The sequence below is a fragment of the Lutjanus erythropterus genome, chromosome 22 (genome assembly GCF_056507025.1).
Source record: "Lutjanus erythropterus isolate fLutEry1 chromosome 22, fLutEry1.hap2, whole genome shotgun sequence".
Classification (NCBI taxonomy): domain Eukaryota; kingdom Metazoa; phylum Chordata; class Actinopteri; order Lutjaniformes; family Lutjanidae; genus Lutjanus; species Lutjanus erythropterus.
This window is the reverse complement of record NC_139338.1, coordinates 22,169,384-22,194,646: the sequence shown is the minus strand read 5'-3', so window position 1 is coordinate 22,194,646 and position 25,263 is coordinate 22,169,384. Positions and strand designations below refer to the sequence as shown.

General features: G+C 41.4%; 1 protein-coding gene across 1 annotated transcript in view; it reads right to left on the bottom strand.

The window, feature by feature from the left end:
- sema3c (sema domain, immunoglobulin domain (Ig), short basic domain, secreted, (semaphorin) 3C) overlaps positions 1-17,615 on the bottom strand; it is a 61,589-nt gene extending 43,974 nt beyond the window's left edge. The window contains exons 1-2 of the mRNA XM_084711525.1: positions 17,411-17,615; positions 9,341-9,514 (exon numbers count right to left, since the gene is read on the bottom strand). Coding sequence (XP_084567651.1) covers positions 9,341-9,476 — 136 coding nt within the window. The 5' untranslated portion in view covers positions 9,477-9,514; positions 17,411-17,615. The remainder of the gene's footprint in view (positions 1-9,340; positions 9,515-17,410) is intronic.
- Positions 17,616-25,263: the final 7,648 nt, after the last annotated feature.

The following is a 25,263-nucleotide window of genomic DNA, read 5'->3' as shown; positions in this document are numbered from 1 at the left end:
TGCCGGTTTCACTGCACGGCTGACCTGCTAAAGCGTCGGCTAATATTCCCTGTAGGAGCTGAAACTCGAGATGACAACCTGTCCGTCACGCAGCCCCCGCCGGGCAGCTAGTTTGCGTTCCCGATGCTCTAATTAGCACCTGGCCTCCCCTTCACATGTCACCGGCGGCCGCTCCTTCCCACAGAATCAAACCCACGCCGCGACCTTTCACCTGCCCACTCCAGGAGCCTCTGGTTACTGCTCACCTCCGGCGGACAGTAAATCTGTGTGATTTTACTGTCAGGGAGCGAAGGGGAGGCTTGCAGGAGATGTGGGTCAGAGGATTCTCAGAGCTGATGTGTTTACTGGTCATGGAGGACGGCCAGAGCGAAGAGGAAAAAGTTCAACCAGGTGGGACTCCTCTCTGACATGTTCAAGGCTGAAAACGCACTGTAAAAAATCCTACAGCAATGTGGTGGAATCAACTAAACTCCAGGGCAACCATGATTATTTTCATTAGTGATTAATCTGTAAAACTGTAAGAAAATCTCAACCAAAAGATTTTTCATTTACCATCATAAATGGTGAAGAAAAGCAGGAAATCCTCACATTTAAGAAGATAGAACCAGCAAATGTCTTTCATTTTTGCTTGACTGAAACGATCAATCAATTATTAAATAGATGGCAACTAATGTTTTTTTGATCAACAACTCGATTAATCAACTTTTCATTGCAGCTCTACAAAACATAAAATTTCTCGTATTTATTTTCAGAACAGAATAGGTTTGCAAATTTTGTGCTTTTTCCTTTTCTGATTTTATTTTTTTTAAGTTTAACTGTACGTTTCTTTACTCTACATCTAGCTTTGCCAGACAAATCAATGTCAAACAAGGGGCCATTACTGTCATTTCTAGACTATCAATTAATTATCGATTGATCGATTACTGATTAGTCATTAAATCACTACTTCAGAACTTATAAACATGAGTTCTTCTAAATTTGTGTCTTTTGACTTGAAATGATGAGTTGAATAAATGTACTGTACGGAGTTCAATCAACTCATTAAATTAAGTTTTTAAAGAAACATGATCAGCATATTAACAGACTTCCCAGCATGGACTGTTTGAGAGTTAAAGCTCTCCTGAGTGCTGCATTTTTTACAGAGTGAAGAAAACACATTTGATGAAAACTTGCTGTGTGTCTCACACATTTTAAGATAAGTGATAATGATGATGAAGGTTACACTAAATTATTAAAATGTATTAAATTCAGTGGGAGCAGCCAATGTTAAAATAAAGAAGCTCGAACAGGAGCAGCTGCTGCTGTGATGACTGTTCAAACTGAGAAAATCAAATTTGTTTGTAATGTTCCTCAGCGTGGCTGCTTCGACTTAAGATCTTAATATTAACTAACATGTTTTTTAAAGAAAAACTGAATTAGTATCATGTTTATTTGACTAGAAAAGTTGGTTTTGAATCAGCAGAAAATTACCTCAACTTCAGTGATATGATGTTGCTGAGGTCGAGTGTTTCTGAGGTCACGAGTTGCCGTGAGGGGAAACAATGACAGATGCACCTGTTGAAACTTTTGCAGTTTGGCTGCAAGACTCCAGAAAAAATAAAAAAAAGTTGGTTACATTTTCTTTTGATCCGTGCGCTCAAAGAAAAATCCATTCAAGTCAGGAAATATTTCCAATAATGGAAAAGGATTCTGTCTTAAGACTTAATCCAAAGATAGTAAATGCCTTTTCTTTTACCCTCGCGCTGCTAAGAGGATGGGAACGCTCCAATATGAGTGCAGTTATTGAACAATTCAATAACGTGAACTTACAGAATACACTACAAAGCAAAGCAGGGAATAGGTCATTGATTTGTGATAATACCAAGGATTTTCCAGTTGACCTTGGCTGTCCTTGAAGGGATACTCTTTGTTTGCATTGATGGTCATTGATTACCTTTCAACATGTTGCGGCGGAGGAATAATAAAACATTCAACAGGGCTAGCAAGGTCAGACGCAGGAATGGCTAAACATGGAAAGACAGGCGTAGAACGGCAGGCTGACAGAGGAGCTGTCAAACATCTCACACGCCGTCAGCCCCGAGGCGGTGCAAGCTGGAGCTCACCGCGCTCGCTGAAGAAAATGTCCATGCTGCAGCTCGGGCAATTAGATGGACATCTTAAAACATGAGTGTGGGGAAATGCACCCACCCAGAAAAGAAATAGTTCTCCTCATGCCATGTATACATCAGCATTCAGGCTCAGAGGACGCATGCACGCACGCAAGCGCCGCTAACCTAAAGCTATTTGCAGCGTGTCTCTGAACGCCGCTGCCGACAGCTCTGACAGGCCGATGCTTTGTCCTGCCAGGAATTCCCCATAATCACAGAGCATCGCTGATTTTACTTCACAGGCTCTATTATGTTTTACCGCAGGAAAGTGGAGACACTAATGTGCAGGTCTAATATAAAACAGAGACAGGAAGATGTCCTGAAAAGAAAAGAATTAACCTTCAGGCACAAACAGAGACGTCCTGGCCTGCCTCTGGCTACTTGTCAGAGTGGATCTTTGACATTTTGACCTTTTGTTGACCTGAAAAGACTACGCATGCCACTAGTCTGGTGTTTGTGCCGCTGGATGATCATGATGTGCATTTAACAGGCCATTTAAAGGCATGTCCATAAAACCCATAAAGGAGAGAGATGATTTATGATAAGCAGTTAAACCTCAAGCAAAAGAAGACCCTGTGCATCAAATATTGCTCTCACTACCATAGATCCATTTTTGTCTTTATTAGGGAGAGACAAGGAGACGGTATCTGCACACACAGAAGGGGTATACATCCACCGAAAGCTGGAAACCTGAAGATTCATTGCAGATGCAGCACTGTGTATCTGTCTAGTCATAAATGTGTAATAAACATTGCATTTCTTCAGGCGCCTATACAAATTTTAAATTTTAGAGTCTCTAAGACCTTAGAACATCATTATGGAAGTAGATGATGGACGTCCTCGTGCTCAATTATGTTGTTGCAACAGTTTTTGTGTTAATACCATGGTACAAAATTTAATCTTTTAGACCACTCCAGGATTAATAAATATAGTCCCCCAAAATACCAAGAGATCTTGAGGAAAACTGAACACTGAGATTTGGTATGCCACTGAAAGCCAGCAATGTTGGACAAGGACGTCCCCGGGGGGCTGAAGAGGTTAAATCTGAGACATTACCTTCCAAGACGTTAATCTAATATCGGATAAGACTGCCCAGGCAGACAGACCTCCTCTCTGAGGAATTCATGAAACACAGTGCTGTTCAGACTGATGGACGCTTAAAATAGTCCTGGTTTTCGTGGCCTTCAGGTATTTGAGGTATCCACTTAGCGACCTAGCTTGTAGATTTCGTTTCAGAACTTGCAAAGCTGGAAAACCGCATAGTTTTAACAGTGATTCAGCAGAACGGTTCGCCACTAAAATGCAATCGGGTCCAAGGAATGCACATTCACTTTGCCGCAGACAAACACTCGCTTTCTCCACCAGACGCTTCTGCAAACCCTCACTGCCACCAAGTAAACATGCTTAACGGACTGACATCCATCTACAGTGCATGAACAGTATCACTGCAGTGTGAGTAGCAGGGGTGGGTGAGCGGAGGGCGTAATGAGGCATGATAAAAGCGAGGAGGGATCCGGTGTATTCGCTCTCTGATGCCTGGTTCCTGATCTCCACGCCTGGTTCTGTTCAGGCTGTGAACGAAGCCCATGTGGCTCATACCAGCGTGAGGGAGCGCTCATTAAACTACAGACGTCGTCCTAATCAATCTCTCGTATGTCTCAGCCAGGCTCTCGGCCAAAACACGTGTGTGCAAAATCTACATCATCCGCAGCAGAGCGGACGCAGGCCCGCTCACTTTCAAATAAACATCGTCCACGGTTTGACATTCATGCTGTGTATATTTCTAAGTTAATACTGAATTCTGGAGTTAAGCCAGAACAGGGTGAGCCGCTGATGAGGTTAAATGATCCTGATCATAAACACAGACCACTGCCCCAACTGCCAACTGAAGGGATAAATGTGGCCGAATTTTTGATCGCACCATCCCTGGAATGGCATTTTGGCAACAGTAAGGCCAGCCCCCGATACAGTAGCAGAACCAATATGCAACATATTAAACTGTGTTTCTCAGTATTAGTGTTACTCCTCTTTCACTTTACAGTATTTGAAAGCAATGTGGGTGTTACATAAGACGAGGTGTCCACTATTACAGCCTGCACCCTGCAGCCAATCAGAATCGAGTATTCATCTAGGCTATGGTATAATGTATACTAAAGCTTGCAGGAGGTAAAATAAAACACCTTAAACAGTACATTGACCTATGCAGCATTTGGTCAGTGTATGTTTTACATAATTTAATGCTCAATAATTCTTTAAAATTAACAGCAGCAACAACTCAACACATAAAAAGACACAGCAGGCAGCCACGTTATCCAGCCATAAAATTTCAATCATTAGTGCTGATATGTGTACTAAAGTTTCAGTACAGATACCAAAACTATACGTTTTCTGATACCTGAAGTGAGCTAAGCAAGCACATACTACAAAACCTTATTTTTTCTTGTGAAAAAGACGACAGATTTCTGTATGAGATATTTAGAGACCTAAATTTGGATTTAGACTTGAATTAATAGATATCTAGCTAAAGACAACATTACAAATTTCACCCAAAATTTGGTATCAGGCTACAGCAGATTTAAGAATGTTAGAAAATATAATATTTGAATATCCTCTAATAATCTTATTGAATGCAAAGTTAATATGAGTGCAACAGGCTGTGCTTTGTACAGTGTACAGTGGGGAGCTTCTCTAAAACAAACTGTCTGTCTGACACTTTGCATGCCCTGTTGGGGGCTGCCCATTGTTCCAAAACCCCAATAGGGCCATTGCTCTAAAAATACACATAGTTGTTAGGGTTAGCATGCAGGGAAAGTATGTATTTCTGCAGCAGTGGGACCTTCATTTGTTTTCTGCATAACAGGCTGTCAGGCGAATGGGGTGTCAGAATAATGGGGCCAGTGGTGCAATGGCAAGGCAACACCATGATGCCCTATCAGGAATTATGTTCTTGTCATTTTTGCTAACGCAAAATAGAGAAATCTAGCGAGCCATGCAGAACAGAATTGTTACACCAAACTGTCTGAGAGGAAATGTGTGGGAAAGCTTTCAGCATTTGACACCAAACATAGAAAAAGTAAAGCTGTTTTCTGACTTTATAAAATAAAACAGCAACATTAACTGGTTACATTAGCATCATGAAATGAATTCAATTCTCTGTCATAGTTCATGTATTGCATTTGAACTAAATAAGATTTCTTGACTCCCTTATGACGTCTTGCTGCCAAAACGCATCTGCGTTTGTTTCTTCTAAGGTCCAACATGACCATGCTGTGACAATTAAGGCATTTTAATTGTTTGAAAAGTGAATGCCCTGGAGTTGTTTTGTGGTTTTAGAGTAAACATGTATCCCTATCCAAAGAGCATCTCACACAAACTCAATTTCAGTCCAGGAAGTGCTTGTGCCCAGACATTTTTTCATTTCTCAAAAGACTGACAGCTCTAATAAGGACTTTAAAGGAAGCCTGGAGGACTTTTAAAGTTTTAAAACAACTCAGGCTTCTTGGTAATGCTGGGATTTAATTTTATGTGGACGGTAAAATATTACTATAGTGTTTCAAAAATCTCTGCTGCAGACGTTGATATGAAAGTTATTACATTTCTTTGCACAGCTGCGGTCAAACTCTCTTTCAGATCAGCACACTAAAGCAAATCAGCCTTGTTCTGACAGCAAATATATCAAACATGCCATTAAATACGCCAAAATAAACATTGTGAGCATAAGAGATATTTAAAGCAAATGCACAGGAGTAATTATCTTTTATCACACTGGGTATCCCTAAATAGCTTTGCTGTATGAAAGGGGGGACGTGTGTTTATTATCCGAGGCACGGAAGAGAAAGGCACCGCTTGAGAGTTTATTATTTGGGTTAGCTGCATTTTTCACTGTTTATTATGCGGTTTTAATTGTGGCCTGGCTGTGTTCGCCTGAGGAACACGAGAGTAAGCAGAGTGAAGGGAAAGAGGAATGTCAGAGACAGCAACTTCTCCGCGGGACGTGAGGCTGCGCCGGGAGTCCCATGAACCTGCCTTACCCCTGGATTGGATTTCAGCAGTGACACGGGGAGGAAAAGGGGGAGGATATTCCTGCGTTCATATCTACGTGCAAACCGAACGTCTCACTCACTGGTTTGTTTTATTGATTTAGTTTGTTTCAGCTTGTAATAATTAACAGGTCTTCACATCTGGGTGCAGAGGAAGCCAGACTACATGGCTAACCTTTTGGCCACCCAGCAGGTGCCAAACCACCTGTTTCTTCTTCCCCTCTGGGACACCCCTCTTCTATAACTCTTCATTCATCTTTCAGGCTGCTTTGGATGGAGCCCAAACTCCCTGAATTCTTGGGTCGTGAAGACTTCCAGTGTTTATGGGAGAAATGATCCTCCACCTTGGGCCCGAGGAGTCTCCCTACATCTGGTGCTCACCCATGCCGAAACTCTCTCCTGCAGCCAAGAGGGAGTCGTGACCCTTGTCCTCCTCGAATTAAAATGATTCCTAACTCAAAAACAAAAGGTGCATCTACTCATACCTCCCTCATGTTTTAGGCTCAGGTGCTAAATCAAAGCTGGAATTTAAATTCACTCCTGAAGTTGGTTGTTAAGCTTTGAGCAAACAAGCTTTGTGCTGTTCTTTCCTCATAAATTCACCTAAATGTGTCCTGGAGTAATTACGGCACAGTAAAAAAAAAAACAAAAAAAAACACACATACACACACACACACACACACACACACACACACACACACACATTTACCTCATCACACAGATAAACACTCATTAAGAATAAAGTCAAGAACCTGTTAGTGCACTGCATGAAACCCTCCTTTTATGGTCCCCTCTGCTGCAAAAACACAAGTATGGTGACCAACACAAATCAAAACTAATCCGCACTCTGAGAGGGAATCGAGCGTTCCAGGATTATAGGGATTGGCTCATTTTCAGCATGGCCACCTTTGACCTTTTAAGATGGCTATTTGGAAACACTGAGGGAGCGAGGAGTGAGCCAAAACCAAAGATATGATAGTGATGGTGCAGACTTCCTTCTCCATATTCAGTCATTTTACGTTTTTTCAAGCCGTCTGTCATATTTATCAACTCAAACTATGTGCGGAGCAGAGGCCATGTTGTAGAAACTTCCTATCTTGCGTTTCTTGAGCTTTAATTTAGAAAGGAGAGTCTAAATTCAGATTTTTATTTATTTATTTTTTACCAATTTAGTATTACAGAAGCAAATCCTAATTTTTTTTTTAGGAATCCTATCTCATCTCAGGTTTGGTAATTATAAACACAACAGCACTTTTTCTCATTTCGACTAGGTAAACAACTTTGTAACTACTGGTTTTTCTTATAAAACACACTGAAACATACAAGAAATGGAGCAAAAATAAATATGGGCACTTAACTTGAGCAGATCAGATTAAAAATGATGAATTAACTAAAGTTTAAAGTTTTGGTAACAGTCGTAGAGAACTACTGTTAGCAAACACTACTGTTACCTAAAAGTTTATCTACTTTTTGTGAACACTACTAGTAAGTTAGCAACTACTACAGGTAGAAAAGTGAAAATTAGGATAGCTTAAAACTTAATCTGAACACGGATTAATCAAGTTAGCCAACAATTCAGTTGGCTACTGTTAGCAAACACTACTGTTAGCTAGCTAGTTGTTAAGTTAGCTTCTAATATAGGTGGGAAAAAGTGAGTATTGGGACAGTTTATGGCAGTTTACTAGCTACTGCTAGTTAAAACCATGTGCACATACTGTTAGAGAACTCTACCATTAGCTACTGTTAGCAAAACGTATCTACTGTTAGCAAGCACAACTGTTGGCTAGTTAGTAAATTAGCTACTATACAGATGGAAAATTGAAAATTAGGACAGTTTATAGGTTAATTAGCTAAGCTTAGCTATTACTACCATTTGCTAACACTACTGTTAGCAACTGTTCAGTAAAACTGTTTTACTTTATATTTACTTTTAGTAAACACTAAGGTTACCTCCTGTTAGCTAACACAATGGTTGGGTGCTGTTAGTTAGCTATTACCACTGTAAAGAGAGTTTATTTAAGATTTTGTGAATTTGGGATGTTTGTCTAACACACACTTTCTATCTTAAGTTAGGATAGAAACATTGATTGTTCATCTGAAATGTTTTTTTTCTTCCTAAATCAGGTCCTAACCCTAATTACCATGGTTACCAAACAGTTAAGATAGTGCAACTAAAGAAGTTTCTGTAACAAGGCTCCAGAAACAGACTGCAGACGAGCTCAGACATTTGGAATGAAACAACAATCAGAGAAACATGAAAGCACTAACTATGAAGAAAGACAGTGAGGTAATGGAAAGAATGAGATCAAACTGGGAAAAGACGTGGCACAAGTGGGGCCAGTTTAGTCACAGAAAGGAAAGCGAAAGAAAACATGACTGCACCTGCTTTAGGCTCATTCTGTAAGGCTTTATTAACCGTCTTGAGCGCAGAGACCTTGCTGACGGACAGCCTCAGCTGCTCTATTCCACAGCGAGAGGTAGTGAAAGGTGATCAAACGTCTCCTTCAGCCGCTGCACACCATCCAGCCACTGTGAAAAGGTTACTGCACCACTCATAGCTCAGGGGCATGAGTGACCGGCCAAGCTCATCCACACTGACTCACGCACAGGCTAAACCCACCTACCTCCACACTACACTCTCATTTCAGGGGAGCATCAAAAATCAATAAAATAATCTATGTCATAGAAATTAAATAAAGAAAGAGAATCAAAACCAGAAGCAGCAACAATGCCCACAGCTCTGCAGCGAGCAGGGTTGTGATTAAAGTTTAACTAGGAACAGATTCAGGGTAGTTCTGACAAGCAGTGCCACCTCCTGCAGAGGTCTGACTTTTAGCTGACACACAGCAGGACGATGGATAGACAAGGACTGGTGTGTGTAATTGAAACTTTTCCAGCTACACAAACTATCAAAGATTAAGCTGATCCAAAGAAAAAACAGCAGAGCTGTATAAAAACCGCAAAGGTAAGTCTGTAATGATGCAGCCCGCAGGCTCGCCTTGATTATCAAGCATTTGTTCAGCGTTAGCGCACCAAACACATGGCATCGGTGCAACCTCATTACATCTGCAGAGAAACACAACACAAGTGGACAAAAGCCAAGGTGACGGTTTACATTCATTGCAGGGGTGCATGCTTGTTAGTTCCTCTTACCCTCAAAGGAAAGGAAGACTCTTGGCAGGGGCTGTGGGAGGCTGGAGATCCCGCTGGAGAGGAGAGAGAGAGCCAGGAGGGAGAGCGCCATAGCGGACACCAGAGGTGGCCTGGCCAACCCCTCCGGCCTGCCCATGACTGCGCCGCTCAGGAACCCCGACCAGTCGCCGCCGCCTGTTGGAGTTTGAAAGAGAAAACCAAATATTTTGAGTAGATTTTCTTATGTTTCTGTAAATCTGTAATATATACACTCACTTTATTAGGTTGCTCAGTTCAACAGCTCAGCCATAAAGCCTTCTTTATGATGCCATAATGTTCGGCACAGTCATAGAGGTGGTAATTCAATTATATGTTTTAGCATTGAGGTCATAGTTAGCGATGATGTTGTACTTAACTGCATTATAGTCAGAGGTGTTCCTAATATTCTGCCCCCTCATGCCCACAAAAAAAATAGAATTAATCTTTACAACATCACCTTCAACTATTACCTCTCTAATAAACATATAACTATATTTACCCATTTTCGACGCTCTGAACATTAATAACATTAATGATTCCTGAGGCAGCAGGAGCAACGGCAGCTGAAATCAGCAGAGCCAAATGTGCGGCAGCCATCATTAACGTTATTAATTACACCCGTGTTTATCCTGATGAGGCATGTTTAAATGTGTGATGTGAAAAATGTGCAATCAGTCGACAAAAGGGGATCAGAGATGACGACAAACGGACAAAACACATCAGTGTAAAATTTATGATTTGATATGTTTAATAGCCAGTTTTATGTTTTATAATGTAACTGCAATGCACGCTGACAGACAAAGGAAAATAAAAGCAAATGCTCAACTGGAAGATGCACTGACTAATGATTTAAATCAGATGGCAGCCCTGAACATCATTATCTTTGTATAAAGTGGAATTTATCTTGACCGTGTCGACCTGATAAAGTGTGAGTTATTGTCTCTTCAACCATTTTAGCTAAAGCTAACAAGCCGCTTCTTCAGAGTATTCCCAACAAACTGCCATTGCTGCGACTGGAAATGTCAAACACATCACTGCTTGTTTACCAGAAAAGTCCAGAAAACCACCAGAAAAGAGGCGAAAAGATGCCTTGGTTAAACCTGGGTGACATTTGTTTTGCACTGTAGTTTAAAGTTTCTTAAGCTAACTGACTTGTAAATGTTGTTTAAACAGTATTTAGCAGAGTCACACTGCCTGTTCAGATATGGTCATTTAAAGATGTCTTTATTGAAACACAGTGTAAACACATTACCAGTGACTAATGACTATGATTAACATCTAAGTTGATATGACTAATGTGTTAGCAAATAGTTACACATCCGGCAGACACGGAGCTGCATTAGCATTCCTTTGGAGTCAAGTCCAGTCGGCTACTCGCTCTCTCTTTGGTCTACTTTGGTTTCTATTGTTTCCTGAGGGAACCGTCTGGCTCTTTAGCAGCTAAATGCTTCACCGTGCTCCTCTGAGGTGGGGAGTAAGACACAAATGCATGTGACTCATAAGCAAGTCTAAAGTCTTAACCTGCAAGAACACAACAAATCCCAGCATACAGCATTTAGTAGGTTAATCTAAGCTTTTTTTTATTTGCTAAAAATGCTATCTGCTGCATCTGGAAATGAGGTTGATGAAGTGATGAAATTACAAAGCAAACAAATAAAAGCCAATGAGCTGAAAGATGCTATGAAGCTGAAGTTGAAACGGGGGATAATTTTTTGTGGGTTTGTCATAACAAGCAACACTTTTCAAATCACAGTCATTTGATGCATTGTTAATGTAAAAATATTCACTACTGCAGTTTTAAATGGTTTGAAGTGACCATATTTGGAGGGTAGTATTTCTCTGCCACCGTGGGAACCGACTGAGAACCTGAGTACCTGCAGTGGTTGTGACTTTTCCATCGCAAGGCGGCCACGCACTAAAGCATACCCTGCTTTATCGCCTAGTTTATCCTAAATGGGGCCATAATTTAAATGAACATCATGATGTGTTGAAGACTTGAAACTATAGATTGAGACCATAAACTTATCAGGAAACGGTTTACTGAGGTCATAAATCAAGTGAGAAGTAGGGTAATTTTCTCATAAGTTTACATATAGCCAGGCTTCTTTGTGCAACCAGTGGAGTTGCCCCCCTGCTGGCCATTAGTAAGAATGTAGGTTGAAGGCAGTTCATTTTTTTAGACCTGGAAACTACGTACACTATTTATACAGTTTATGGTATAGCACAGTGTAAAGATTTCAGATTGGTGCCCCCTAGTGGTGGTATCAACAATGAGAACCATGCATGTTAGGACAAAGTGACAAAAATACTGCTAAAATAATTTAAAATATCCTATCCTCGAATATCCTCAGTGTCTTTTGACCTGCTTATCTTCAAATCAATGCATACTGGGATGCCATCAATTCAAGTTAACACAATAATACTGTAAATATGATATGAAGAATCCATCTTGCAAGAGGACAGGAATAACAAACATATTTAGAGTTAAATCATCAGCCTGACAGGTCCAGAAATGATGACTTACAATGTAAAGCGTAGCGCAAACTCCGCTGAATGAAGACACAGATGAGAGCACAACATGTCAGTTAAATCCCATCACTTACTACATCCCTCGCGATGAACCTCTCTTAAATATGGATGAGTTAAATCTGCACAAAAGAGCTGCTGGAGAAACGCTCCCCTCAGCCTCCTCTTGTTCCTTTTCCATAACAGGACAAGAGCAGCTCAATTATTGATAGTGGCAGGTACTGTACAGCCTGCGGGGTGCTCGCTCCTGCAATGCAAAACTCCACTGCCGGAGAAAGCCCGTTTTAACCACCCAAACTGGTTGTCACACTACCTGTGTGCACAAAAAAACATTGCACCAGATGAAAGACAATGTCCCGTTTACAAGCAAAAAAAAAAGGTAATGTTTTTACAAAGGGGATGTATCTCTGCTCTCATGGCTTATAGATGTGCGATGAAAAATTGATGGCCAGGAGATAGAAAAGCTGCATGATTGCTATGAAAATTTCAGGTTGGGGTGTAGTGTACAAATAGGTTGAGATATGAGCGTGTGTGTGGTGGAGTGGAGCGTGACTGATGCATAACTGAGGTGGAATTCGACAGTTCAGGTGCATAAGGACAACAGATGGAAAACTGCAGAGGAATGAGATCTCTCTGGCTGCACTTGAGAGAAATAAAACAGCATGAGGGCTCACCCAGACGGCCCCCGGACGCTGTGCTGCAGCCCCTCTGCTGCTGCATCGTCCACACACACACACACACACACACACACACACACACACACACACACACACACACACACACACACACACACCCCGGAGGCTGCTTCAGCTCGGGCGTCTCCCACAGCTTCAGCCTCCAGGTGGACGGCTCTGACTGCGACCCTGTCCTGAGGCTCAGCTCTTGTCCTGCTCCGTCCCGCGTTCTTTAAGTGTCTGTTCACGCAAACCCTGCAAATTTGTCTTAGTTTTGCTCTGACATGTCCGTCTCAGAGATTTCTGCCTCCAGCCCGATACAATGCGGGAACCACAAGACTTTCAAGTTTCTGAATGTTGACCATGAAAATGACATTTTCCTTTCAAAGCTGTATTAATAGCTGAGACAAATGCCTTGAATGCATAGTTAAATTTGGTATGTGGCAACGGAGGACCCTGCTGTGACTCTCACTGATTTTTTTTTCATTGTTTCAGGACTTAAGTTCAGAACATGAGACTTTAACATTGAGATGAAATGAAAAAATGCCTTTTTCACCCTTTTAGATCACATCATCCGTCATACTGTGCTCATATTTAAAACTATAATATGTAACATTTCTCTGTTAAAATGTCAAAAATGCTTCACATGTTATATATTTTTCTAAGTTTTGTACTTACATTATCCCAATTTGTTTTTGAACAATGGTCATACCCAGAGAAATATGTGATTTGTGCATTTCCTGTTAGACGTTGCTAGTTTCTGTAACTTCCTTGGAAACACAGGACACGTCAGAGAGAGAGGAAGGAAGTTTGCATGTTTGACTAAAAGTATCACTGAGTCATATCAGATAGATTTTCAGCTACAGTGATTGTGATTGTTGAATGAGAGGTGAGGTCATGTAAAGACTAGCCTGTGAAAGCTAAACCTACCTTGTTCCCACCTGCCTGTCTATCTTGTTTCATACAGAAATACGTCACGATACAGGAGCTGGATACTCATCTGGAATTTCTGCTTTCAGGTTTTCAAGTAAAGTTGCACACCCTCCTATTTGTGATTTAACTAAAAGTTTTCTTGTCTACAGCCTTAAGTATAGGGAGAACTTTTTTGTTGTAAAGTACATGTACTTTTAGTTTAAATTCCTCAGGACCTCAGGTTATGGAAAGGCATTTTATTGGGCTTTTGAAAGCGGAATTTTTAAAAGCTGTGAGAACCACAAACAAAACTCAAACTGTATTAGTCTGAGTCATTTAAAAAATCACACAAAAAAGACAAAATTCTCTGATTCCAGCCTTAAAAGTGAATATTTTCTGGTTTATTTATGACAGCAAACTGGATATGTTTGTGTTGTCTACAAAATAGGACATCATCTTGGGCTTTGGGAAGCACTGATGGATATTTTTCACAATTTTCTGACCTTTTATAGACCAAACAAGTAATCGATTAAATGAGAAAATAGCTGACAGATTAAACAACAAGGAAAATAATATTTAGCCGCAGCCCTCACATCCACTGCCATTGTTCTGTGCCAACGCAGTAGCCGTCTTTTGTGTGACGAGGCAGAACGTGAGGGGTAAGCAGCACATCTGACTTTAATGCAGGAGACTGGAGTTTGACACGTCACAGACCAATTAACATTTGCCTTTTTACTAGCCTTAACCACATGGTTTCCCAAAGTTTCCCGAGTGTTTTTCTTGGCTACACCCATAGTTTATCACCATAACCACAATCTTTCCTTAGCCTAAACCTACGTGTTTGCCATTTGCAGGAAATGAAGAAGGTGAGAATAATCTGGGGTTCTGCAGAATCATCCGATATTGACGCACTTGCATCTCGGTCTAATATGGTTTGATTCATTTCTGGTTTGGACGGTTCAGACCAATTACAGGAAGTCTAGACGGGCTGACGTCAGAACTGCGAAGAGAAAAAAAACAACAAAATCGGCCACGGAGAGAGGAGGAGGAGGAGCCCAAATGTTTAACTGACAGTTTGGTCTGTTGGAAGAAAAACATAAACAATTCCCATAATTTTCTGAATATTTTCCAAGAGGATGAAAAACTGAACTGAAAACATGCCGACATCAGATGCACGCCCATCTACAAACAAATCCATTGCAAATTCTTTACTCCACTTGCACAACTGCAGTGCAAAACCAACACTAATGTAACAAAATTGTTAAGTTTCAAGTGTGAAAAGGCCCTAAGTTACCACTGAGTGAGAACACTATGTTTTTTTGTTGTTATTTTAAGTGAATCAAGCCTTTAAACTGTCCACCCTGCTCCTCCCTGCATGCTCAGAGGGACGGGTGATCTCCCAGGGAGAGGCTCTGCTCTGGAAACAGCTGCTTAACTCATCGCCAGGGGAGTTTTCCTCCCTCTGAGCCTCCTGTGACATCCCATCGGACGCTTCCCTTTACTTTCACCAACACCGCCGTGATCACCGCGCTAAAACGTGAATGAGCTCACCTCCAGCCTCCCCCGCGCCTGCGGACCACCGTAACGCTCGCCTGGATTAATGGGTCCTCCCATAAAAAGGATGCATTAGTGTTTGTTGCCATGAACAAAAATAATAAATGCGTCAATTAATTTCGTTGAGCGCCTCAAAGTCCAGAAATTCCAGCGCCTGAGTGTGCCAGGAATCTCTGCGACGGCAATTAAACGTCTCCACAAAGGAGGTCACGCAGCCTGAGTGAGTGAGAGTTATATTTCCAGTGGGGTGTAATGATAATTGTGTTTATTGTGCATTCCTTGGCTGGCAGCCTAATGAATTTTCCATCTCACTATTTCAGAGGCTCAAAAACTAATATTGATTAAAGTAGAAAACTGCAGAGCTGCACAAGCAAATAGTCTTTTTTTTTTTTCCATTTTGTTTGGCTCCTTTAAATGCTTTAAACACACGAGCACAAATTAAGGACAAGAAATTGAGGCAGAAACTTCTTCCATCTGGATTTGTTTCATAGCAAGGCTGCAACTAACAGCTATTCTCACTGGTGATGAATCTGTTGACTGTTTTCTGAGTTAATTTAGTCATTGTTTGCTCTATGAAATGTCAGAAAATCATATAAAATGTCAACCATTGTTGCCCAAAGCTTAAGACAGTGTCCTCAAATGTCTTGTTTTGTCCACAGTCCAAAGATTAGTCAGTTTACAGTCATAGAGAGGTGAAGAAACCAGAAAATAGTCACATTTTTGAAGCTGGAATCAGACAATTTTGACCTTTTTTCTTAAAAAAAATAGTCAAAGTAATTAATCGATTATCAAAATAGTTGGCATTCAATTTAATAGCTGAGAACTAATCAACTAATTGTTGAAAGTTGATTTTTAATTGCCCCAGTACAAAGAATTTTATATATTAGCAGTTATCAAATAACAGCAAAGACAATAAATTAATTGTCATGTTTAATCTAGGGCTGTAATGTCTATAAAATATCAGAAAATAATAAAAAAAAAATGTCTCTCATAGTTAAGGTGATGTCTTTAAATGTCTCGTTTTGTCAGTCTAAAACCCAGATATTCACTTTAATATGATAATTAGAGAAGAAAAGTGGGAAAGCTTCATATTTGAGAGGCTGAAAGCAGCATTCTCTGCCATTTTGGCATGAAAAAAGACTTTAATAACAAATCAGTTATCAAAATAGTTTAATTCTTTGCCAGATTTACTTGCCTGACAGGGCATTTTACTTGCTCTCAGCAAGGAGTCAAGGAGCCCTTGCAGATCTGTTTCATAGATTTCATTTTTTTAGTATTTCCTTATAATTTTGCATTGACTGAATAATAAAACTGAAACGGTAAACAACTTGCATGTTGTGCCCCGTGTCCCGCGCTCTAACAGGACAGCATGTGTTCATACCACACCCTGTCATTCAGTTGTCAGCGGCTCCCTTACAACCACACATTCCCTCACACATGAGTCGCAGCCGCAGCCAAGAACAGCAAAATGTGGATTTCAAGTGTTTAAACTTAAGATTTACTGATTAAATGACACGTGAAAGCTTTCAGACCTTTAGAGTCTGGAAAATCCTCTTCAAATGATGAAAAAAGTGCTTTTATAGTAGCAGAGAGACATCAGATAAAGCTCAAACCAGATTAGAAACATGCTCTAGTGCAATAAAGTTGTGCAATAATAACCAAATAACAAGAGATGCAACAATTAACCTTTTAGTTGTCAACTATTAAATTAATCGGCAACTATTTTGATGATCAATTTATAATTTTAGGTCATTTTTTAAGAAAGAAAAGTGAGATTTCTTTAATTCCAGCTTCTTAAATTTGAATATTCTTTGTTTTTTTTACTCTTTTGTGACAGTAAACTGAATATTGTTGGATTTTGGACAAAACAAGACACATTTTTCACAATGTTCTGACATTTTACGGACCAAAAACTAAACAATTAATCAAGAAAAATAATCAAAAGATTAACTGACGATGAAACTGATGGTTAGTTGCAGCCCTAAAGCCAACCACGTATGCTTTTTACAACACTTATTTTCTGTTCTAGAAGCATCAGAACTACAAGAAAGTCATGACTCATGGTGGAAATTTAAAATAGACAGTAGACCCAAAGCATGTGAGAGACATAAAGTGTGCCACAGCAGTCTGATGTAATATTACAGAAGATTTAGAAGCAGCAGCAAGTAAAATTTATTACATTTCGCAGACTCTGCAACTGTCACATTGAGTTTACTTCCAGATATCCGCACCAATTCTCACTGCTGGGACTCTGCACCTGTTAGCCTCCTGCCAACACCTCCTCTCTGCCTCCACCACGGCACGGTGCAGTGCAGCAGGTACAGTGGACCCCTCCACCTACGAGACACAGGATCCAGATCACCCCCCTGGTCCACGCAGGACTCACCTCTCAGGAGCTTCCCCCTCAGCGCCGCTCCCACTTGAACAAAGCCAGGTTTTACCCCAAAGAACACAGATGTGGATGTAGTTTATCCTCCTTCAAGACACCTTGTTTCCAGTTTCCCTCCAGTGACACCACAGAAGAAAAATGCTGCTATTCCATCTAAGTGCTCACAGAGCAGGCTTGACTGAGAGAGCACAGGAGAGAGGAGAGGAGAGAGGGAGGAGAGCGAAAAGACAGAGAGGGCTGGTGTCCTATTACACACTCTCCACTGGAGTCCCCCCTCCTCCTCCTCCTCCTCCTCCTTCCCCTCCTCCTCTTCCCCACCCCTCCTTTCCACGATCCTCCCTCCCTCCTTCTGTTAACCAGACAGCAAACTTTAACATACACGGCTCCAAACATCAGAGAGGTGGAGAGTGAAAGGTCAGACACATCCAGGACTGAGGCTGAATCTGAGGATCATCAAATTCATTTAAAAAAATAGATCCACGACAGACTTTTTCCATCATTTCTATCTTCATCCGCATATTAAGAACCATTAGATGTTCCCTAATAATTGAATCAGCTTGTAAGAATGTGCTGGAACAACTTTAACAGCCAGGCTGCATCAAATTATGCTAAGAAATTATGCAACTCAGACATGGAGTTTCATACTGAAAACGGTTAAAAAGCAAGACTAAAGGTTTACAGCCACGCTAGCAGCTGTGAGGCTGCATCAGCATGCTAACACGCTCACAGGGGCAGCATGCCGATGTTTAGCATGGCCGTCTCAGAGGGGAGCTCCACTGATTTTACATTCCAAAGCTTTTTGTGGCTCCAGAGGGAGCTGCCTCGAGTGATGTCACATGAGTCAGCGTAGGCTGGGGCCGGAGACTGAGGGCTCATTCAGACAGAGTCAGGCGCTGCAGTGAATCCACCAGCCATCTCGTTCATTCTGAACGGGGTTTAGGTCAGTGGTTTTCAACGTGCATAATAGCCTCGATAAGCGACCGAACCAACAGAGGCTACGAGCAGCCAATCAGAGTCTGGGTGGGAAAGAAAATTAGGCACCAGTCAATCAGGGCCTTAATAATTCCCACAGTTTTCAAAGTCTAAGAATCCTGACGCTTTCTTGGATTGTCTGGATTTAAGGGCGATCCATCCAGCGACATTTTGCTTGAAATCAAACGTCGATCTCGTCGTTGTGCTAAAGTCAGAGGGTCACCAAAGTCAGGAGACGTGATCCCCTGGGGAACATGGATGCCTGGACCACGTTTCCTGGCAACCCATCCAACAGTTGTTGAGATATTTCAGTCTGGTCCAAAGGAGTGGACCAGTCAACGGACCAACATCGCCATCCCTGGAGCCATGCAGCTAGTGTAGCTAAAACAGCAGAGTTTTTCTTTTTTCCATTGCAGATGCATTCTTTCTTAAACTGCTCTCACCATTCATACATTCAGATGTCCTCCTTTAAGTAGACTTGCCACAGAAGTGATGTATTTCATCAGGATGGATAGTGAAGTAATGTAATAACATGGGACTTCATCCGATGTGGTCAGCCTTGAAAAAGAAGAGCGGATATGCTTTTGGTGAGAGATGCACGCTCTGTTTCAAACCAGGAACACGCAAAACCAGATAACCAGAAAGATATCATGTTCAGAAACTGTTAGCACACAATCACTTATTAAACGGGGGGTGACTGGGGAAAGCTTGCTCAGCACGGGGGAGGTTAAATGCCAAACCTGCATAAACAAAAACGCTTATTCTGGGACATATTTGTAGCTTCAACATAAGCCCAAACCAGAGGAGCCAGGAGTCTAGAAAGACTTGGCTACAGTGTGTGCTACCATGTGTTAGCCACCAGCAACACGCATTTGATTTAACCATTTCCACACTGAGCTCCGGAGAGGGAAAAACTGCTTTTTCATGAATGGATGCATTGTCACAAGTCTGTTCTTTGCAGGTATGAGCCAGGATGTGAAGGATTTTGCACTTTAGCTCAGTGGCTTCAAGGTAGAATTAGAGCTTATTCCTAAAATCACAGCTCAGGAACAAAAAGGAAAGGGAGTGTGTGTGAGGCAGGTCTCTGATGAAAGCGTCTGACAGACAGAGAAAGTAAAATGGGGGGAGGAAAAGCGGGGAATCGCTGGTGGCTGAGACAGGAGGAAATAATTACCCTTCTCCCTGACAATGGAGGCTGATTTACGCCTCTCCAATTAAAGTGTCAGGATGGCCCACTAGAGCGACGCAGGTTTTTTATTGGGCCCGGTTGCATCCTCATCACTGGTTGAGAAGAAGGAAGAATGGAAAGAGGTGGGTGAGAGCAAAATAGAGATGAGGCGTCGCCTTTACTATCCCCACGACGGAGCTTCAGCGGTAAATTAACTTAATGAGCGTGACGAGTCAAAGAGAGCGTAAGTGGGCGACAAACATTGCACAGGTGGGACGTCTGACAGGGGACATGATTATGGGGAACATCATCTTACAGGAAGTGATCGTAAATCCTCAAAAAGAAGACGTGTGTGGCAGACCGGTCACGCATCATCCAATCTGCAGCATCTCTGTTACACATTTTGCAGGTGGAGAGGCTTTGCTGCACATGCAACGCTCCCCTCTTCTCTTTGAACACCCTGTCCCTTGTTAGCGCTGCAGATGTTATTCATTTGTCACACGGACGTTAAATGTGCAGGCCAAGGTCAGGGGTAGGGCCTCCTCCTGCGACGCTCGCCACAGCACACGCACATGGTAAGATGCTGTCTTGTCTCAGGTTATACGTCTCTGCTGCTGCTGTAAGGTTTTATTTTGGGCCACCACTCACCTTTCTTTTATGTTTTCGCTCTTTCCCGTGCACTTAAGACAGTGAGAAACATGATCGATCAGAGTTCTTCTGTGGTTTGCATGTTTCTGAGCTTTCTATTGACTGGTATTATAATAATCTGTTTGCTATTGTTCTGATTTACAGATTGAGTGCAAAGTTTTTGGAGAGTAGAGGCCGTTTTCAACTATTTCACTCTTCATCACTGGAGTGGGACAGAAACATTCATATTCATAAATATGAAGTTCTAATTTTCTTTCATTTGAACTTAACGCTAGTGATTCTGTTGTCTTCTTTAATTCTTTTATCAGTTTCTCCTATCTGCTCTGTTGGCTGAGCTGACCAGTGCATGACGTGTGTGGACTGTGGATTGATGGGAACAGGATGCAATGGGTGTCATTCTTCCAGGACTGAGGACTTTTTTTTTAAATCTCTCATGGGATTGGGATAGGACAGGGGTATTTTTTGCCAAAATTGGATGGGACAGAAGTGAAAATCCACTCCTGTGTCACCCTCACACTTATCATTCTGATTCTGATGTCTGGGTCTGGCCGAGGCTCAAACGTGTCTGGCTGAATCTCCCCATGTTTCCTGTAATGCTCACCATACTCTGATGTGGATAATAATTTGTGTCTGACATAATTCTCCTCATAAAGGAAAACCCAGCATGCAAATATTTTTTAATTTCAAAGCTGCTGGACACAACATGTCTCCCACTTTGTCCTATGTTCTATGTCCTCATAATGCCCTGTATAGAACAGTGGACTCTGAACTGTCCAATGCTCTCCAAACTCTGTCTCAGAGGTCATCTTGTGCAATAATAAATTTTCAATTAACCAATTAAACTTGCAAAGTGTGCGGCCACACACATTACAGTCAGTGTAATGCAGCAAGACATCCCAGTTAGCTTGATAATGATAATGACTGATAATGATCATTGAAATATCAAGACAATCAGCATGTCATCTTTCAGCTTGATGCATGATTGAACCTCTTATTTTCTCTAGGAATAAAAGCCAGATTTTCTTTCCCCCTCCATCAGAGCAACTGATCTGATTTTACATATGTTCAATCCATCTGTGCAGCCCGGTGCAGACTTGTGGTCGACACTTCTGTTGGCCGGTGAAAGTGAGGAAAGAAAAAACAAAGGCAAAGACGTGAATAATGGGCTGGCTAATTAGCTGCTCTAGGCACCAAAGGGCAGATCTGATAAATGCTGAACAGAAACGGGCAGCGTCCTTCACTTTCAACAGCTCACTCCGAGAGATTAATCAAGAGGTTTAGCCACCCCTGCAAAAAGAGGTGAGGAATTCTGCCAGAGTCACGCTCCGTGTCAAAACAGCTTGAAGGAAATCTCCCTGCACCTCTTTCTCAGTGTCTGAAGTCATCAGCTGGAATTCATACATTACTGTACAAGCACAGCGCTGTATGCTGATGGAGTCTGCACCACTGAGGTCGTCTCTGCTCTGTAATGTGGAGTGACTGGGGCTGAAAAGTGAGCGGGAGTGTGGCTTTCTCCGTGAGAGGGTCATTTCCATAATAAGGAGGACATCAGTGCTGCACGATATGAAACAGAAGGTTCAGCGCAGACTGGCTCAGACAGGAGGGAATAAGGAAAGGCAAAGTCCTGCCACTTTTCAAACCTTGGTCAACTTTCTCCTTTCGTATTTCCTACTTATATAGTCTCATCTTGAGTTAGGTAAGTTAAGATAAGTTCTCTCAACACTAGCAAACTAGCCAACATCAATCATTAGCCAACTAGTTAGAGCAAAACACTGGCTAACTAGCGAGCTACATCAATTGTTAGCATGAAATTTAGCTAGTGTTTGTTGGTAGCAAAACTCTAGCTAACTAGCTACCTGAACTACATCGATCATTAGCTAGCTAGTTACATCTGATAGCTAATGTTGGAGGAAGAAAGTTGACTGAGGTTCCATTTGGTCCCAAGCTTGCTCAAATGTTACTGGAGCACAGAGAAAAAGGGGTGGGGCTTAGGAGGGATAAAGGGAAATTGCTGCATCAAGACATTACAACTGAAAAAAACATTAAATGGGTACATCAAATAGGACACACAGGACACATGTGCAAAACACTGATTCCACAGCAAAGAAAAAAAGCAGTCAATAGCCAATGTCAGCCAATGTTGACGCTTAACCTTCTCAAGTCAGCTGCGAAGTTCGTCTCCAGCTGACTTTTTCATGTTTCCATCTGACGCATTTTAACATGAGAACCTTGTAAAGGGGTCTGAATTATGTGAAGTTGCTTGCCAAAAGACTGAGGCTAAAGCTAGTTTAAATTCCAGCAAACACTGGTTGCACCGTGACATACAGAAATACACTCAGTAATGTCAGAAAACTCCCCATTACAAATCCCAATTTAACATGAGTAAGCTATTAGTTTGGCAAATGCAGTGGTATCTAATACACTGGAGTAAACGTTTCTGAAAGTAGTAAGCTAGTGTTAGTTAGCCAGATGTTTAGCTAATGTTTGCAGCTTACGTTAGAGAAGGTAAAAACAAAATTTGATCCACGTTACAAAACAAGAACCCTGTAAAAGGGTCTTAAACATGTAAAGTTACTTACTGGCTGTGTTAATGCTAAAAGACTGATGCTCAAGCTAGCTTAAATTCTGGAAAACATTGGTCAGACAGTTCCTCCTCAATCTCTCCATGTAACAAATTCCCAATTTAACACCAGTAAGCCATGAGTTTGGCTGGAGATAACATTACTGAAAGTATAAAGCTAGTATTAGACCACAATTAATGTCACTTTAGAGCAGGTAAAGATACCATTTAACACATTCCTCACATGTGCGCTCTTGTGTTTTAGGTTTTTGAAAGTCTACAAAAAAGACACCACCCTCCAAACTCGTGGATCATTTCTCAGTATAGAGCGAAACACAAAGCTTAACAGACCTGCAGTTCCTGGTTACAGTTGCTAATCAACTCATTACAGTCATTTTACAGTGATTCATTTGTCCACTGACTAATTTTTGTTCCAGTGAGTCTCGTGTGTTTCCGAGCTAAAACACTTCCAGACCCACATGTCGTCACTCCGTTGGGTTCGGCTCTAAATCCAGCTGATGAGGATGTAAGCAAGCATTTCTGAGTGGCTTGGAGCACCAACAGTGGTAAGGAGTTCTGTTTTCTTACCATTTTCCAGTCTTAGTATATACACAAATAGTACAAAGCCACAGTTGCTTAAACAAAAGCAAAACCTCCCCACACAGAAATTCCTGCTCGATCAAACAGCAGCTTTAAAACCCTGATGGTAAAAACCACCTACATATGAGCGAAGGTGAGAGAAAAAAAAAAAAGTTAAAGCTGCCAAGTCAGTTTTAAATTTTTACCCAAAATAAGATTAGATTCAAGACTCTCTCTCCTCCTCAACCCCCACAGAACAAATCCAGATGAAATGGTTTCTAACAAGTTTGGCTGGTTGATGCAGTTAATAAGCTAGCGTTAGTTAGCCGGACATGCTAACGTTTGCAGCTTATGCTTATGTCTTTGTTTGCAGTTCTTGTGTTCCACACAGTCAGATGGAAAGCTTGACAGCTCTAGTTACGGTTGCTAAGCTATGATTGGACAGCTGCTGTTTTGAGGCGGTGCTTAGCAAAGGGTCAGTTGCACTTGATTACATATGCAATATGTGTTATGTATTTGTATGTGCAATATCTTGTAATGTGCAATGTGGATTACGTGCAAGTTATTATGTTGTTTGTTTTATCACACTGTGGAGGCATGTTGTGTCCAGCATTTGAGTCCAAAACACATTTCCTTATGGGGATAATAAAGTATATTGTATCGTATCGTTACTTTTCACTACTGGATGTGTCCAAAGTCACTCCCTCATTTCACTTTCACTGTAATTTTTGCATCAACAAGGAGCAGTGCATTGTGGGATTGTTAGCAGAAAGTACATGCTTTTTTTTTTTTTTTTAATGAAATTGGGGTCGGGGTTATTTTGTTGTTGCAGTCACTTTCCGGCCTGTTGGCTTGTGGCCTGACCTTAATCACCACCACCAGCTCACCACTTCATGTCTACAGCAAATACCTCGACATGTCCACTGCATTAGTTATACAGGATTAAGGACATGCACACACAGCATACATTGATCTGCATTTCTGATGTGAACCTTCTCATACCTCCGTCTTTAAATGTGTGTTATGTTGGGATGTGACTGTCTCACGCTGGGTTTTCTGCAGACTGGAAAAGGTAATGGGGTTTTGATTTGATTTCTCTATAATTTAATATATAAAAAAAGAACACAGTGGCACCGCGTTTAGCAGAAATGAAGAGCACATATTTGCATGATTTTGTGCTATTTTTGACAACGATGGCTGCTGTGGAGCCCATCTGTCCCTGTTTTACCTGACACACTATCCTGCTGATGTCTCCTCTCCCATCACTGCACATCATTTCCTGTCCTCCACACTTCCTTCTCAGTGGGTGGGGGGACATAATAAATCAAATTAAAACTTCTTTACTCGAGGCATTAACTTCCACGGGGGAACTAATGAAATCTGGTAAAGATTTATTCCACTTCCTGCTTCTTGTGTAGCTGCTGTACTACAGGAGCTCCACAGCAGGACGGAGTTCAGCACACTGAGGTCTTAATAGATGTAATGGAGAACGCCGTCCACATCCACGACTTTATTAGTCTGACTAATAAACTTAATGAACCTGCACATAAAACAACCACTGGTACAGTAGTTGTGGTTTTCAGAGGCGGCTTTACAAGCAGCGTGTTGGATTTATATGTTGTTTACTGGTTTCTGAGCTCTTTTCCAGATATCAGTCAGCAGTGATCATTTCTTGATGCGTTGTAATGCATTAAATCATTCTGATCTGTCTTAAGGGATCAGCAAGGTTACTTCCAAAAGATTACATTCAATCCCTTGAATTTAGATTTAGGTTTCCCCCTAAGTAGCTTCCAAGTTGGAGAGAAGTGTTTCCTTCACACTGAATGAGATTGACACATTAGGTATTTCATACCTTAGTGCAGAAATATTCAAATTCAGGGTGCAACTTTTAGTCTTTTTTGTCTTGTACATCATTTTACACCA